The following is a 16,185-nucleotide window of genomic DNA, read 5'->3' on the forward strand; positions in this document are numbered from 1 at the left end:
GACGATCCTCTTCTTGCTTATAAATTCAGATAAAATTGACCCCACTGTACTCGGCCCTAAAAATCTTAGAAACATGGTGTCTAATCAGATGGACATGGGCAGCAACAACACTCAGGTAGGCTGTGTTTAAATGACAGAATGATTAACGGGGGATCCAAAATGTGCCAAGAAAATAATAATAATAAAAAATAACACACCATTAAACCACCATCACCAATCTAAACCAGTGATACAACAATTTTCTTAGCATGGAGATGGTGGTTTATAAAAGATTCGATTACAATCTACAACACGCGCATTTCAGAGTTGCACCCAGCATGGTCTTCTGCTGCTGCAGCCCATTTGTCCCTTTTGTAGATTTAGAGATGCTTTTCTGCATGTACTGCAGTAGACAAATGGCTCGTCGGTTCATAGCTCCAAAACATGAACTCTAAAATGACAACCAACAGATTATCACAGAGGGACGCAAGCACAAGCCAGATGTTCATGTAGCCCTGTTTATTACAAATACTGTAAATTCAGGTATTTTTATGCTCAACATGGTTAAGTTATTTACAGTATGCTTGATTAGTAATAAAGTAACAATATAGGCGAGAATATTAACGCTAATGATGTTGTGTCAGTTTTTGAGCCATTCTCATCTTGTAGAGCACAATTTGTAAAACATGACAATGACGACAGATTCTGACGTCTGAAATCTGAAGCATTTTTTTCTCGATACCAACAACAGAATACTGCTCTGTGGAAAGTGGAAACACAAGAGATGGTTTGACTGCAATCAATGTGGGACTTCCTTCTGTACAGAAACTACAGTACTTATTTGTTGCATACGTAGCGTTAATACCATACTAAAACAAAGCCTTTGCATTTTAACATTATTTGATCATGAAGGTAAAAGCCTAAACAGAAATGTTAGCATTAACACATTCTACATGCATTACCAATTTAAACTTTTATTTTTGGCTGCTTTCAAAATACATCATTATTTTGTACAGGTGACGAGCAACGTGACGACTGATAACCTGTACATATTGAACAAAATGTCATTTATGTGCTTTTCAGTGGCATCATCACTGAATATAATCTTTTACAAGATATCAAATGTCCATTCAGAGAAGAACACAGAGCTTTTTAGATCTTTGCTGTGGATCTAAAGCATAACTGCTACTAAAGCCCATTTAGTACAGCAGTTCTTTTCCTATTAAAATCCCAACTATAAATAATAGCTGAGCAATCTCTATAAACTATGCTAATCTGCACCATTCCCATCAAATAAAACATAAATAAAAATACAATCGTAAAAACAACATTCATACTACAAAACACAAACAAACAAAGGCATGATTGCAGCAAATGTAGGTCCCCACTGGGGCCCCTTCTGTGGAAGACTGGACTCATCCATCGTCATTATCAACAGTTCCTCTTCCTATCTGCTGTACATCCATCTATCGCTTCTCCTTGGCTGTGTCCACAGAAGCAGACGTCTCCTGCGGAGCTTCAGGTGGCTCTGTTGTTGTGTCCGTAGTAATCCGAGGTTTTACCTCTTTTGTGGAGCTGGAAGCTACTCCGTCTTTTGTGTCGCTCTGAGTTGCTGGAGAGCTTTCCGCCTGTTTTACAGCAGCAACATTTTCCTGCTTTACTTCGTCTGCAGGAGGTGCGTCTCCCTCTGTGGCAGCTATCGCTTTGCCCGTCATCTTCTCGCTCGTTTCAGCGTCCGACTTTTCCTTTGCTGCTGGTGTTGTTCTGTCTTCTAGAGGAGATGTGTCTTCCTCTACTGGGGGGATCCCCTTTTCTGCAGGGCTTTGTGGCTTATCTTTAACGTCAGCCGCACCGTCCTCCATCATCTCCTCTTCCTCGTCTATCTCGTCCTCTAAAGGGGGGATCATCTGTTCTTCCCTCCCACCGGGGAAGACCCTGTCTGGGTAAATGAGCTTCAGCTGCTCCTCGAAATAGTCCTCCAGGTACAAACCTGCACTGCCGACCTCTGAGGTTGGCTGGTAAAAAACAAAATTTCAGTTAAAGCAAAATAAAGGAAATATCAATTAAATAAAGCATGACTGGCATTTACAAAATAAAAAAAAAATACATAAATCAGACCAACCTTGTAATACTTAGCACAGTTGAAAAATATGAGCCTGACATCTGCAACAAAGCCCTCAGGACTGACATAACTTTCACCGTCTTTTGCCTTTGACTCCAGCTTCCTCTTTACTATTGACAAATCCATCGGGGTCTTTATAAGTTCTTTGTACCGTCTCGTCTCCTACGTTTAGAAGAAGAACAATAAAAGTTGAGCACCTAATCCAAGTGTTGTGTGAAACTCTCTCAAAAGTTATGAATCACTTTCATATGAGAAGATAGTTACAACAGAATTTATATAAAGTTACTGAGAGTGGAATGAGTAAAATTAAAAAGTACACGAGAAAAAAGTAACACATTGGCAAAAGTGGGAATAAAAACCCCACTTATTATAGTAAATAAAAATTTATAGATTTTTTTTTTGCCTCATTTTACTTGAAATAATAGCACCGTAAAATAACATATCTAAAATAAAATAACATAAATAACATATCAGAATGCTCTACAGAAGTTTTGACTGAACATTGAATGCATCTTACTGAAGGAGAAGCTGGCTGCTGGAAGTCGGTGCTGAAGTCGTTGCAGAAAAGACGAAGAAGCAGCCTCTCACATTTCTAGATTTAAAAAAATGTAAAACTTTGTGTAAAGTTTAAAAAACAAAACGGTGAAAATGTGTAAAAATGTAAATCTTACAATTTAATTGAAAAATGTACAAAGTACAAAGACAACACATCAAATATTGATTAAAGAAAAATTCTGCATCACATCACAGTTTAAATAAGGCTAAGTTCACACTGCAGGTCTTAATGCTCAATTCTGATTTTTTGTCTGCTTGTTCACACTACAAATAAAATGCGACAGCAAACGTGCTCTAGTGCATGCGCAAAAGAAGACGTCACACAAGAAGTCTCTCTGTTTAGAACCAGACCAAACAATATTGTTTGACTGATGGCCTTAATATAAAGACTTCGGACTTTACGTTTCCCAATTTTTGCTTTAAGTTATTTTGTTATTTACATAACAATGTAAATAACCTAATAATGATCCTTATTGCTGCTTTAGAGAGGAACGGTGCTTCAAAGGATAGTTGCAGATTTCTGTCAGAATCTGCAGATTATACAGTACAAATAAAATGTTCACGTTTCTCCAACGTTGTCTTCCCAACAGTTTCACTAACATCTACGCTGGATGGCCAGGATGGATGGCTTTTTATTTTATGTTCACACTTTGGTCAGTGCTAGATGTTTTTTTAAGGCAATGTTGACAGTGATACCCATTTAGGTTGGCTGTGTTTGGAGATGTTTGCCTGATAAAGTTGTTCAGCTTTCACGTCTGTGATTTTAACCTGAGCCATTAGCACTAATATACCACAAAACCATTGCAGATATTAGCTGCTGCACCAACAGTGCACTGGCCTGTCCCCTCTCCTCTTTAGCCTCTATGGAATGCAGTTTCATTGATTTTAAATGATAGTGACCAGAGAGATCTTACATAACTTTGGGTTTAGAAGCAACATTGTTGCTGTCCCTATGAACAGCAACAATGTTGCTTCAGGGACATGAGAACATTATGAAATGCTATTCTGAAGTCATTTAACCATTTTCCCCCCACAGAGCAGGAAATCTATCTCCAATGAGACTTTTAACAGGCTCAGACTTCTTTGATGCTCTTTTTAAATCCAACCTGACCTGCTGCTGTTAAATAACCAAATTATAGTTGTAAGACAGCGGTCCCCAACCCCCGGGTCACGGACTGGTACCGGTCCGTGCGTCGTTCGGTACTGGGCCGCAAGAATTTAGGCTTGGGTGTGAAATTTATGGTTTTCAGGGTTTTAATCTTTATTTTTTTTAATAATTTTTATCATTAACTCAATTTCCCTGGGTCTTTTCCCGTGTGTTATGAATTCATCTTCTGTTTTTTTGGTACCGGTACTGGTTTTATTTCATTTTATTTATCCGCGACACCTTAAAGGCTGGTCCGTGAAAATATTGTCGGACATAAACCAGTCCGTGGTGCAAAAAAGGTTGGAGACCGCTGTTGTAAGACATGTTTTTCATGGCAAGTCAGACCTTTCGTTTTTCCATTATGTACTAAAAAGAAAAGAAACTATGATACAATGCACTAGAAACTCAAACTAAAATCTTTTCAGTTGTAAAACAGAGGGTGCAGGCTGAAGGACTGAAACTAATTCGTGGACATAAATGTAAATGGCAGCTTGATTAGCATACCCTTCTGTCAACAGGTGGAAACTTTTCAGAGATGGGGGCATCCTTGCTGTCACAGTCGTACTCCATCTCGGGAGAGACAAGGTCTCGGCAGAATGAACAGAACCACTCGCCGCTGAGGAAAGATGTACGGTGAAGAAAAGCAGTTAGGAAACGCCCAATGATTGGACACCTGTTGCTGAATAAGATTAACATTTTATCTGCATAGAGCAGCCTGCACAGACTAACAAGCTAACTATGGGCAAGAATAATAACCATGCGCTCAACAGAGAGATTTTAGACTTCATCAATGCCAAACGGAGAAGGGATTTAAGACCAATTTCTACATTTATTCTATAAAGATAAAAAGGTGGAAGGTACAGAATTTTTTTTTATTTCAGAATGGTTGAAGAAAAAAAATCTGTATTTTATTATGATGTTGATGGTCCAATATGCTTTATATACAACAACTATTACAGGCAATAACCATTTCAACTACACATGGCCTGTGGCCATCTCCCTGTACAACGCATCCACTTAACACACTGTTTGCTGCTACAACTACACATGTTTCTTTTCCAACTATTTATTTATGAGTGACTTATGTATGTATGTATGTATATATATGTATATATTGTACTATTCTTAGTTAGTGTATTGTCTGTCTTGTCTTAATGTTGGTTTAAAATGGAGCACTGTAACAAAAAATAATTTCCCCCAGGGATCAATAAAGTATTCTGATTCTGATTCTGACAATGTTCAGACCAGCTAAAATAGTCTAACAGAGGTTTTAGGGATGAAATGCACTCCTCCTCATGCACCCTGTCCACCTCTTGTTTATTCATGTGTGTCTATGCATGATCCCAAAAAGGCATCTCTCACCTGGGGGATTCATTCAGAGTGGGAATGTGACAGGCCAGATGAAAAACTTTGGGACACTTGTCGCAGCAGAGCAGTTCTCCTCCGTTCTGACAGACAGCGCACCAGTCCTCATTAGGATCTTCTTCGGGCTCGGCTCTCTTTTCAGACTCTGGCTGCGATTGGGGCTGAGGACGCCTGTCTTTGGAGTCTGATCCAGGGGGTGGTGCTGGTGGGGAGACCTTCTGCAGCTGCCGGGGCTTAGACTGTGCTCCAGTGCTGCTATCTGGCAGGCTAGAGCCGACGCTGGACTGCACCTGTAGGTGGGAGAGAGTGAAAAAGGAGCAATGATTTTGAGGCTGAACTAATGTAAAATAGCAGCGGAAGCCAGTCGTATCCCTCAGCCTCCTAGCAGATGCAATAATCCTATGTCGCCTTTTTCTCAAGTTCTGGCATTCACAAACTTGGATGCTCAGTCTTTTACAGATAAGGGTTAAAAATGAAAACATTTTAAATTTGATGCAAGCAACATGCTGCCAAAATCACCACTACTACTGTACTAATACTGCATCCCTGCTCCTTTGTGTTTGGGAAGTGAGACCACCAGCTGTGTTTTTGAGAGCAGTAATGTTTTCTCATAGTTATTTGATAAATGCTCAATAAGTTCAGGCCATTTTTGCCAAAGATTTTCCAATGGATGATAGGTCTGGACTGCTGATAGGCCAGTTTAACGCCTCCAACGTTTACTTTGGAGCCATGCTGTTGTAATATGAGCAGAATGTGTTTTAGGATTGTCTTGCTAAAATTAGGAAGTCCTAAAAAAAAAAAAAAAAAAACACATTGGTGCATTCACATGTCTGAGCATTATGCTTCTCTATACTGTCACACATTCTGGAATTTGAACTTTTCTCCAATGGTGAGCTGAATGCTTTCTCTATTCAGGACAGAAGACTCCTGGAAATGAATTTCAATTCTTGATCTTTTAAAACATGACAAGTTTCCCAGCAGGGATGTGTGCATAAACTGGTAGCTTAAACGCTGCTGCTGTATATCAGTTTTGTCAGAATAAGCTGGCATCAAGGAGATCGAGGTTACTGCTCAGTTGAGTTGAGTGTTGCACATACCAAAGTAACAAGTTATTGTAATCACTTTACATTTTCAGTAATGCAATAATGTACTAGATTCAGTAATTATGCAAAATTTACAATTATTTTCTTACTGGCATTGCAAAAGGTTCTCCAGTTATCTGCACTCTAGGCAAATAAAAAGCTTTTTCCTTCCTGCCCATTTGCGCTAAAGTCAGATGAAGTGCAACGGTCTACAGCGGATATATGGGCATTACTTTTATTTTTACTGTATGAAAGGTGAAATGCAAGCTGCATGCAGAACAGATACAACTGTTTAATACTGCTAACAAAACTCAGTCTCTACAAGCAGCTCCACAAATGGCATGCTAACACAAAGCTTTGTTAAATCTGATTATATGCTGAACCCAGCCCGGCAGCCAGAGCCTGAACTTCAAAAGGTAAAAGCAGTGTTGAGCAGTTAGGCTTGAGTTATTATAGCCTGAATGCTATATTATTTACTTACATTTTCTTTGCATGCAAGACTTACCCTTTGCATTGTCTGGATACCAACAATAGTTTTCAGTGAGTTGTCAATCAGATGCAGTGATTTTCACCACAGATTTTCCTGTTTGTATACTGTATAACTATACACTGTATTTATAATACTGTGTAGTCACAAGCATTCTGTGTTGATTCTCAACTTTGTCTCTTATCCACAGACGGTTTATATTTCAAAAAGAATAACCACCTTTTTTGAAAATGGGCCGGTAATATGTCAAAGATCGATTTTTAATACGTTTTAGGAATGATACATTTGGATCAAAATGGCAAATCTGTAAATATCCTAAGTTTATAAATGCCACTCTTACGAAACGGACTTCGTCGTCGTCCTCAGGTTCGTCCTTTATGACAATAACAGGACCCGGAGAGGTTCTCCTTCGTCGCTTTAATGCAGGAGCTGATGGTGTCTCGGCAGTCTGCTTCCAAGAAGTCGTCCTTCAATACAGATTCCCACAGAGCAGTGTTTGATTTTTTTTTTAAAGAAAAAAAAAGTCTGCTATACATTCACAGTTAATCCATGATCACAATAATAAACTACAGGATTAAGTAGCACTGTGACAGATGCTCTGCTCACTTCTTACCCTGTGCTTCTGTCTGAAGATGATGGTTTTGCCATGGGGGAATTCTGCCTCCCTCGACCTTTAAAAGGAGGAAATTTTTTTATTTATTTGAAAACCAATCCCAAAATGGAGCTTTTAACTCAACTTCAGACCTTAAAAGCCATTTTTTGTAAATGAAAAGATCAATGTACAGATAATGACCTGCCATGTGATTAAGCATGGCTGTTTTGTCAGCAGTTGCTGAAGCTAGAATAGGAGGGAAATTGGGTTTGGGTACAGAGACAGTGATGGAGGGGACCGATCCACCAGGTTCACTCCTCTTGAGGAAAGATGACTCTGGTAGGCATCTCTAAAGGAAACAACGCCAAACAAAGTTCAGTTATCAGCAAATGCTTTCACTTTCTGGACTCATGTTGTGTCAGACTGAAAATCTTTATGATAACGGTCCTACAAACCTGGTGCAGTGACATCTGTGTAGCTGCTCCAGACGTGAGAGGCTGTGGAAAGCGGGAAACACCCTGTGACCCATCTGTAGGTTTAGGGGGGAAGCTGGAGGTATGGATCAGATCTCTCAAAGACTATATGTAGAAAAGACAAGTTCAAAGAACACTTAAAAGACTTAAAGATTTAAAAAAGAAAGAAAAAATGCATCAATTTGTCCCACTGTTTCATTTAGTAAAGGAAAAACAAACACTGATGTACTTAAATTTAACAAAACCTCACAACCTGACGTACCTGAGCAGCTGGGAAGCTCACGTTGTTAAGCAGAGATGATGTGGGGCTTCGAGGGTTGGGGTGGAAACTTCCATACCTGCGTCCTTGCTGTACCATGTTGGGGACACCTTGAGAGGGAGAGGAACCTCCATGGATAGGTCTGGTTGGTGGTGGGGGGCCAGGTAGCCTGACGTTTTGGTGCCATGACCACGAGTTAGGAGGGGGCCCCCTGGGGTGCTGTTGGGAAAGCTTGTCAACCTTGATCAAAGGAGTATTCGGCAAGATTAAAAGGCTACAGTATGTAGAAAAGTCCACGATATTTAAGAATATCTATGACTACATTTCATTCTTAGGCAGCCAAGGACAGCTTGAAAGATCCCTTTACCTGCATCTGGAGCTGTGCGAGTGTGCTCTGTCGCTGCTGAGCTGAAAGTGAAAGAGCTCCAGTGGGTGCTTCTGCTCTGGGACCTGTCTGGTGGTTGGTGATCGGTGGCCTACTGGGGCCTCTTTCTACTACCAGGGAACCTGCCCCAAAAAAGACAAACTACTACATAAACTGAAGACGCAGAACTATTTTTTTTTCTTCATGCAGTTTATGCCACCATCCCCAATATATGGAACCTAAATAACCCAAAGAAGTCCACGAATATTAATCAGTAGGATACCAAATGACTCAATATGACAACAGTCTGAACATCAGACTAATGTCACCATTTCTCTGATTGGATGATGGAGTGACTGAGGCAGCTCTTATGTGCTGATGGTCAGGTAAACTGAAAACAGTGAAATAACTTTAACATTGCCATGGACTGAGAGGGTGATGACCAAGAAAGAAACCTCTCCTCCAAAATCGACACCTTCAGGCTCAACTGAAACTTGCAGCTGTCCATGTGGACAACTTGGACGCTTTCTGGGGAGAAGTTTTATGGTCAGACGAGACAAAGTTTTATCTAATTGGCCTCAAAAACAAGGCGTATGTTTGGACTAGTAAAGATAAGGCTTTCATAGCAATGAACACTGCAGCACTTGTCAAGCACGGTGGCTGCAGCATGATGCTCTGGGACTGTTTTGCTGTCAGTGTTACTGGTTTATTGTACAGATTGGTTAGAATACCAAAGGAGTAGGACTTTCCTACAAATTCATCAACTTCAACTCTGATCATCAGCTGGGTGCTCCAACAGGACAATCATCCCAAACAAGCCATTCCAAATCTGAAATGGATAAAGCAGGCTAGCCTTAAGCTTCCCAAAGCCTCAACTATACTGAAAATTTGTGTACTATGCTTAAAGGCCGGGCCCTGTGCCATGAAATGAACCAATTTAAACGACATATAACAATTTTGCCAAAAACAGTTGTCAAATATCCAGCCAGAATTACGCCAGAAACTTGTTCAAGCTTCTGGTTGAGGTGCAACTTCTTAAGGGACATTTAACCAGATGTTAGTGGGGGGTGTTTATATGTATTTAAGTCTGTATCTATGCCCAGTGTAGATTAGAGAAAATCCGGAATAAATTCAAACTTGTGCGCCCAGTTCTTTTTTTCCCTAAATCGTTAAAGACGGATGCTGTACGAATCATTGCATCCTGCAAAAAGAACAGTTCAAAGAAATCATCAAAACCAAAAATTACCAGTACAGTCATGCCCATAGTGAGTCATCATTAATCATCAATCATGTAAACTTCTGACTACAACTGATGTAGGTTCATGCACGTGCATCAGCAAGATAACAAATGACTCAATACAACAATGTTAATCTTATGCAACATTTACCCAACCTAAAAATTCTCCAGTTTTGAGTGTGGGGGTTGCAGGTTTGTGTTTTTGTCCTTATATGCTTAAGCTGTGCAGAGACTTTTATAAAATATATTTACAGCCACATCTCCACATTTATTTTTTAACCAGTTGTCTTGATGTATGCTCAATCATCCAGGTAAGTAAATCCTAAAATGTTGAATCTGTACACTAGTTGCTCTGTTGTTGTCAGGCAGCTGACAGTAATTAAATACGACATACTATAACTATCTTAATTTATTTGGCACGTTATCTGGATTTTAAAGAAAGGGAGCAAACGATTGTCAAGAATTAGGACCATTCATTCATGATCATCATCATCAAATATGAAAATAAATGTGAGATGAAGGCTCTATGACTACCATGTTTTAAACCATTTTAGACCATAGCTGTAAATGCATAAAATTTACAACAATCACTTTCAGCACTGATAAGCATAATTGAATTTGAACTTTTAAAAACATACAAAAAAAACATCAGTAAATTTGTTGAATAAATAACACTAATGAGCAAAGGTACACATAAAATTTGGAGTTATTTCTGTTATCAAATGCTTGACCATAGAACAACCCAGTCATAACCTTTCTACTGTAGGGTCTTTGCCTCATGTTATAAAGTGTGGAAATCGGGCACTATAAAAATGGATTTGAATTTTTAGGGCCCACATGATCCTTTCAAATGTGCTGTTCTGCAGCCAGTTAGCTTTTGTTCTTGCTACCATCAGTATACATTGCCTCTTATACATGAGAGCAGCTGACAGCCTTACCGAGGTCTACATTTGTAGCCCAGAAACCGGAGCGACACTGGAATCGAACTGAGCTCTGAGGGACGATGGAGGGACTGCAGTGTGCTCTCATCAGGTAATGGATCTGGTAAAGGAGCTAGGAGGAGGAGAAAAAGACAGGGACATTTTAAGGTCACTGAGATTACCAAGTTTTGCAGATAATATTACATATTAGAAAAATGACAAAAACAAGTAATAGCTACAATGTACTTTATAGTGTACAGTAATCCACATTGCTGTTTGATGCTAAAAGTTACACACCAGTCTCTTGCAGTAGAGCAGAGCTGTCCCGCTGTGGCTAGCTGTGGCCCATTTGGTGAAGCTAATGACGTGGTCTAGGTGCCTGCCTAGAGAGTTGACTTCTTCCTGCTGCTTTTTCAAACCCAACTCATGGTCCTTAGTTAAAGCCTGGGGGGAAATGTGTAAGTTTATTTAAAAAAATTAAAATTAAAATTAAAAGAAACCCAAACATCACTACACCTAAAGAAATCAGGTCACACGTACCTCAAGCTGGTTAACCAGAATCTTTCCCTTCCTGTTGATCTCCATTATCAAGTTACAGATGGACTTCTTTATTTCATTAGTTACAGCTTTCCGATTTTCCTCAACTTGCTGCAGTCTGTGAAGTGAAATTCATATAATGCTCACTTTAATCTGGATTTTATTTCAGTCTAATTTTTAAGGGACTTTATTATGCTTTTTCTTTTCCACATGTTAATTTTAAACGATCAGGTCATCGTGTATGCCAGAATTCCCTGTAGCCATAAGCTCCAGATTTAAACAGTGTTTTCTACTCTTGACTCTACGCAGGTGGATGTTGTTAATATGGCCATCTCAAGCACACAGAGCTGGCCGTGAGCACAGCGGCCCCACCCAACTGCTGTTTACAAAGCGCAGCCAATCAAAGGAAGGATGGTTTAAAGGGGAACTGCTAATTTTAGAAAGCGGATCAACTGAGAGTCCGCATTGAGGCCCAGGAAAAGTTAAATAAAGATGACTTGAAACAGCAAGTCACGTAAAGCTACTGGAGTGGAATCCAAGAATATAAATCAAGTGGAAATCCCTTTTAATTTAATTAAAACCAAAATCCTAAATTCATACAGCTCAATTTTCCACTTCAATATTTTTTATGGCAAAACGCTTTATATCTGCAGTGGAGCTAAAACAGGTTCTCTGATCAAGCTCCAGCTGTGCAGAGTAAATTTACCCGCCGTTGATGCAGCTGGATACTTCCTCGATGGCTTTTCTTTTCTCTTGCAGCTGCTGCGTCATGGTCTCGAGACACTGCCTGTGGTTTCTGTATGCATCCTCTAAAAACTGGTAGCTAAACACAAAGATGTTTAAGCATGAATAATCAGGTACAAATAGACACCTGTTATCAAACAACACAACATGGAAAAATTGTGTGTTTAAAAGCTGTGGCAGGCTTAACCACAATGCACTTAATTGTGCTGCAACACCATTGTCTTAAACAGCTATAAACCTACTGTGAATAGAGAAATACATTCTCCATACTTGTGATCTTTGTGCTTAAGGAGCTGACAGTCTCGGCAGGTAAGTCGGTCACAAGTCTCACAAAACAGCTTCAGCGGTTCCTGCTTGTGGATGTCACAAAAGACGGGTCTCTGTGTGGATAGGCTGACAGCATCTGGTGTATAAACAAGGAGGGAAGCGTAACGTCACAGATCAGGAATGTCACGGAGAAGAATCACCATGTTAACAATTACAGGAAAAACAGGTGGCTTTCCTGGAAAGAAAATACCTGGAGACATCTCCTCCTTCTGGCGTATGGTGTGGTCCCTGGTAAACTTAACCCTCTGGTGTGCCTCAATGCACGTGACACACAGAAACTCCACGCACTCCACACAGTAACCTGTTGCCTCTGTGTTGTCATCACAGCTCATGCACACCTTTAAAGACAAAAATCAATGGAAGGGTAAAAATAAAATCAGTTGTGTAGTTACAGGAATGTGGTATCACAATAAAATCAAAGCTCAGGGAAAGGAACAGCTCAGGTTATAAGCTCAACGACTAACCTGCGTGGTTTTCTCCACAGTGCTGCTTGGCACCTCGGCAGAATCCTTTACAAAGAAATTGTCCAGCACATCCATCTCCCAGCACTCTTGTCTGCATACTGGACATCGAATGCCCACCACTGGAGTGAACACAGACATTACTAAAGACATTAGCTCAAAAAACACCATACGAAACACGGCCGCTTAAAACAAAGCTCATCCCTCAGACTGCTCTAAACACTCCATTTCAGACAGTCTGGTTCTACTCTTGATTTTCTCCCTTTAAGGACTTTATTTACAGGATAATGCAGAACTGCATGAGATCTATATGATGTCTAAATAATACTGTAATGAAGACTCTTTTAAATCAACTGATTGTAAAGGTCGTATTATCAGCGCTAATTAAGCCTGTTTCAAAAACAGCAAGAACAGTTTGAAACTGCTGCAGAGAAATTGAGATGACACAGTGGACTTCTAAGGAGTCAGAAATAAATCAAGCATAACTAAAACGAATTTTTCTGCTCAGGAACGTAAGCAAATAGCTGTGATTTGGGATCTAAATCAAAAAATAATAATGCCTGTTTTTTGTAAAATTTTAAAATTCATCCATAACAAGAAAAATTATATTTCAGCAATAACAATATAATTTTGAGTAAAGAGCGTACGCATTCTGGTGGATTAACCATTACAGAAAGATAAAAAAATGATTTTGGTAATTATCACTACTGTTAATTTACGGCAGCTGTTACATAAACTTTACATTGGGTGATGGGCTAATAAATGAGTTAAGCACTATCTCTCTCTCTCTCTCTATATATATATATATATATATATATATATATATATATATATATATAAATCAAGCATAACTAAAACGAATTTATATATATATATATATATATATATATATAAATTCGTTTTAGTTATGCTTGATTTATTTCTGACTCCTTAGAAGTCCACTGTGTCATCTCAATTTCTCTGCAGCAGTTTCAAACTGTTCTTTCTGTTTTTGAAACAGGCTTAATTAGCGCTGATAATACGACCTTTACAATCAGTTGATTTAAAAGAGTCTTCATTACAGTATTATTTAGACATCATATAGATCTCATGCAGTTCTGCATTATCCTGTAAATAAAGTCCTTAAAGGGAGAAAATCAAGAGTAGAACCAGACTGTCTGAAATGGAGTGTTTAGAGCATGTATGTGTGTGTTAAAAATTTAATAGTAATGATTGCATTTTTATCTTTTAAGGCTTGTAGAAAGAGCCATTTCAAATATAGGGGGCTGAATTTTAAAAATCAGATATGTTAAAACACATGAGGTGTATTTAAACCATGAAGTTTATTGTGATACTTCAAAAAAATAACAATTTCAATTAGACTTTTCTAAATAGACTTTGTCTCTAGTAGTAACATTTCAAAAAAATTGTGATAATGTTCTTCCCTACTTTCCTAAAATTAATTTTTAAAAATTCATATTTTTATATCACTTGTTTATTGTGTTTATTTATTAAAACTTGGAACTTTTTTGTTGCAATTTTCAAACTCTCATATCTTTAAGACATATTAAAGTGTGCAGCATAATGCTGGAGATTATCTATCAATCTGTAGTAGCTGTTATCCATTTCAGTGTATGTGTGTGTGCGCATGTTTGGGGGAGCGGGGACAGTTGTCAGTCCTAGAGATGACAGCAGGACCAACAAACCTTTCAACATCATTGGCCAAAGTCTAGAGGCTGGAGTGGAGAGACAGCAGGAGTTGAGTCAAAAACTCCTGCCGTGAGTCAATAAGGGACAAAAGATCATAGAAAACTGCTCTCCTTTATGGACATGGACTGTTCCACTCCATACTGATGCCCGATTTAGACTAGACCCCTTTTAACTCCACGCAGTAACCTTCCACCTAACCCACTGTGCGCCTCCCGATAAATCTAACATTACATGACTACACAGTAATTTGGGGGAATTGATGTGGAATAGCCCACACATAATCAAAACGTCATGGTTTGCTTATCACAGACAAACTTTATCTGTGAGCCAATTTTCCTCACATGACTTGCTGTTGTCAACTTGGCCTTGGGTGTCGCGTCTTGGTTCGGCACTCATGAAGGGGGCAGGTAGGCACCTCTTGCAGAAGGAGTGGAGACACGGCAGGAGTTTGGGCTCCCTGTTGTGAAAGCTCAACTTGCAGACAGGACACGTATCCATGAGCCCGAATGTGGCTTGCTGTTTCAGTCTCTCTTCTTCCGCTGGTAAACTTTCTGCCTCGTTTTCCACGATGATGACAATGTCGTCGTTTTCAGCAGTTTCGGCACTTTCGTCCATTGTCTCAGTCGCTACAGCTACCCGAGCTTTTCAATCAGTTAATCAACACACTTAGCGTTACAGTCGAAAACAAAGAACAGCTTTTATTCCTCTGACTTAAAGAAGATAAATATTAAACGATTACTGCATTAAAACCAAGGTTCATTCATGCTTCACGCAGTATTGCTTAACTGTACAGCAGCTTTAGTTAACTAAAGTGCATTTCTGTCCTTTAGGGAAGCTACGTTAGCATCGTAGCCTAGTTTTACTGTGCATATGCTAAACGCGTAAAAAAACACTCCATGGTCTGTGGCGGGTCTTATCAAAACAACAGAAAGATAACCGCACACAGTAAATTATTGATTTAAACAAGGCTACACATACTGTGTTCTAAAGCTCACATATTAGCAGGGATTGTCGACTGTCTGTGTATTCGCAGCTAAAAACACATACCATATAATACCCACACGGCACCGCGTTATTTTAACGCGTTTACGGTGTCCTGGTGAGGACAAACTACACATGGAACGACTTGATATTTTGACGAGATATTATAAGATAAGATAAGATAACCTTTATTAGTCCCACACGTGGGAAATTTGTTTTGTCACAGCAGGAAGTGGACAGTGCAAAAGTTATGAGGCAAAAATTTGAATACAATAAGAATAAATACAGTACACAACTGTACAGAATAGAATAAAATAAAATACTATATACAGTAGAATAAAATAAAATAAATATACAATAAGATAAAAATAGAATACAAATACAAATACTATATACAACTGAGTAAAAATACAACGATGACAGAAAGGATTATTGCACTTAGTATTATTGCATATGTATGGATGTGTGTGCTTGATCAGTTAAAGTCTTTATTATGGAGTCTGACAGCAGTGGGGAGGAAAGACCTGCGAAATCTCTCCGTCCCACACCGTGGGTGCCGCAGTCTCCCACTGAAGGAGCTGCTCAGTGCTGTCACAGTCTGCTGCATGGGGTGGGAGATGTTGTCCATCAGGGATGACAGCTTAGCCGCCGTTCTCCTGTCACTCACCACCTCCACTGGGTCCAGAGGGCATCCTAGAACAGAGCTGGCCCTTCGGATCACCCTGTTCAGTCTCTTCCTGTCCCCAGCAGGGATGCTGCCGCCCCAGCAGACCACGCCATAAAAGATAGCAGAAGCCACAACAGAGTCATAGAAGGTCTTCAGGAGTGGGCCCTCCACTCCAAACGACCTGAGTCTCCGCAGCA

At 39.5% G+C, this 16,185-nt stretch overlaps 1 protein-coding gene across 3 annotated transcripts; it reads right to left on the reverse strand.

Annotated features, from left to right (window-relative positions):
• Window positions 1-483: 483 nt before the first annotated feature.
• trim24 (tripartite motif containing 24) lies at window positions 484-15,404 on the reverse strand. 3 transcript variants are annotated; one of them, XM_085436497.1, is made up of 19 exons: window positions 14,682-15,404; window positions 12,655-12,773; window positions 12,381-12,528; window positions 12,134-12,266; window positions 11,826-11,942; window positions 11,123-11,237; window positions 10,880-11,026; window positions 10,601-10,715; window positions 8,429-8,568; window positions 8,065-8,280; window positions 7,785-7,907; window positions 7,531-7,678; window positions 7,351-7,408; window positions 7,078-7,204; window positions 5,166-5,458; window positions 4,308-4,419; window positions 2,619-2,693; window positions 2,102-2,263; window positions 484-1,994 (listed from the first exon to the last, which is right to left on the reverse strand). In XM_085436497.1, exons 1-19 carry the CDS (start codon window positions 14,953-14,955, stop codon window positions 1,446-1,448), a joined length of 3,171 nt encoding a protein of 1,056 aa, XP_085292623.1. In that variant the 5' UTR covers window positions 14,956-15,404; the 3' UTR covers window positions 484-1,445. The 3 variants fall into 3 exon arrangements, with proteins under 3 accessions (XP_085292623.1, XP_085292622.1, XP_085292621.1); XM_085436496.1 differs by having other exon boundaries at window positions 7,087-7,204; window positions 8,065-8,301; XM_085436495.1 differs by having other exon boundaries at window positions 8,065-8,301.
• Between the last annotated feature and the right edge of the window lie 781 nt (window positions 15,405-16,185).

The sequence above is a fragment of the Copadichromis virginalis genome, linkage group LG17 (assembly GCF_057382275.1).
Source record: "Copadichromis virginalis isolate Kocher_CV1m ecotype Utaka linkage group LG17, C_Virginalis_male_GT1.1, whole genome shotgun sequence".
In the NCBI taxonomy this organism is placed as follows: Eukaryota; Metazoa; Chordata; class Actinopteri; order Cichliformes; family Cichlidae; genus Copadichromis; species Copadichromis virginalis.

Coding starts and splice junctions, on each gene's coding strand:
- trim24 (XM_085436495.1), bottom strand. CDS start 14,955: ATGGACGAAAGTGCCGAAACTGCTGAAAACGACGACATTGTCATCATC. Junction 12,774..14,681: donor AGTTGACAACAGCAAGTCAT/GTGAGGAAAATT, acceptor TGTTCACTCCAG/TGGTGGGCATTCGATGTCCA. Junction 11,943..12,133: donor CTTAAGCACAAAGATCACAA/GTATGGAGAATG, acceptor CTTTGTGTTTAG/CTACCAGTTTTTAGAGGATG.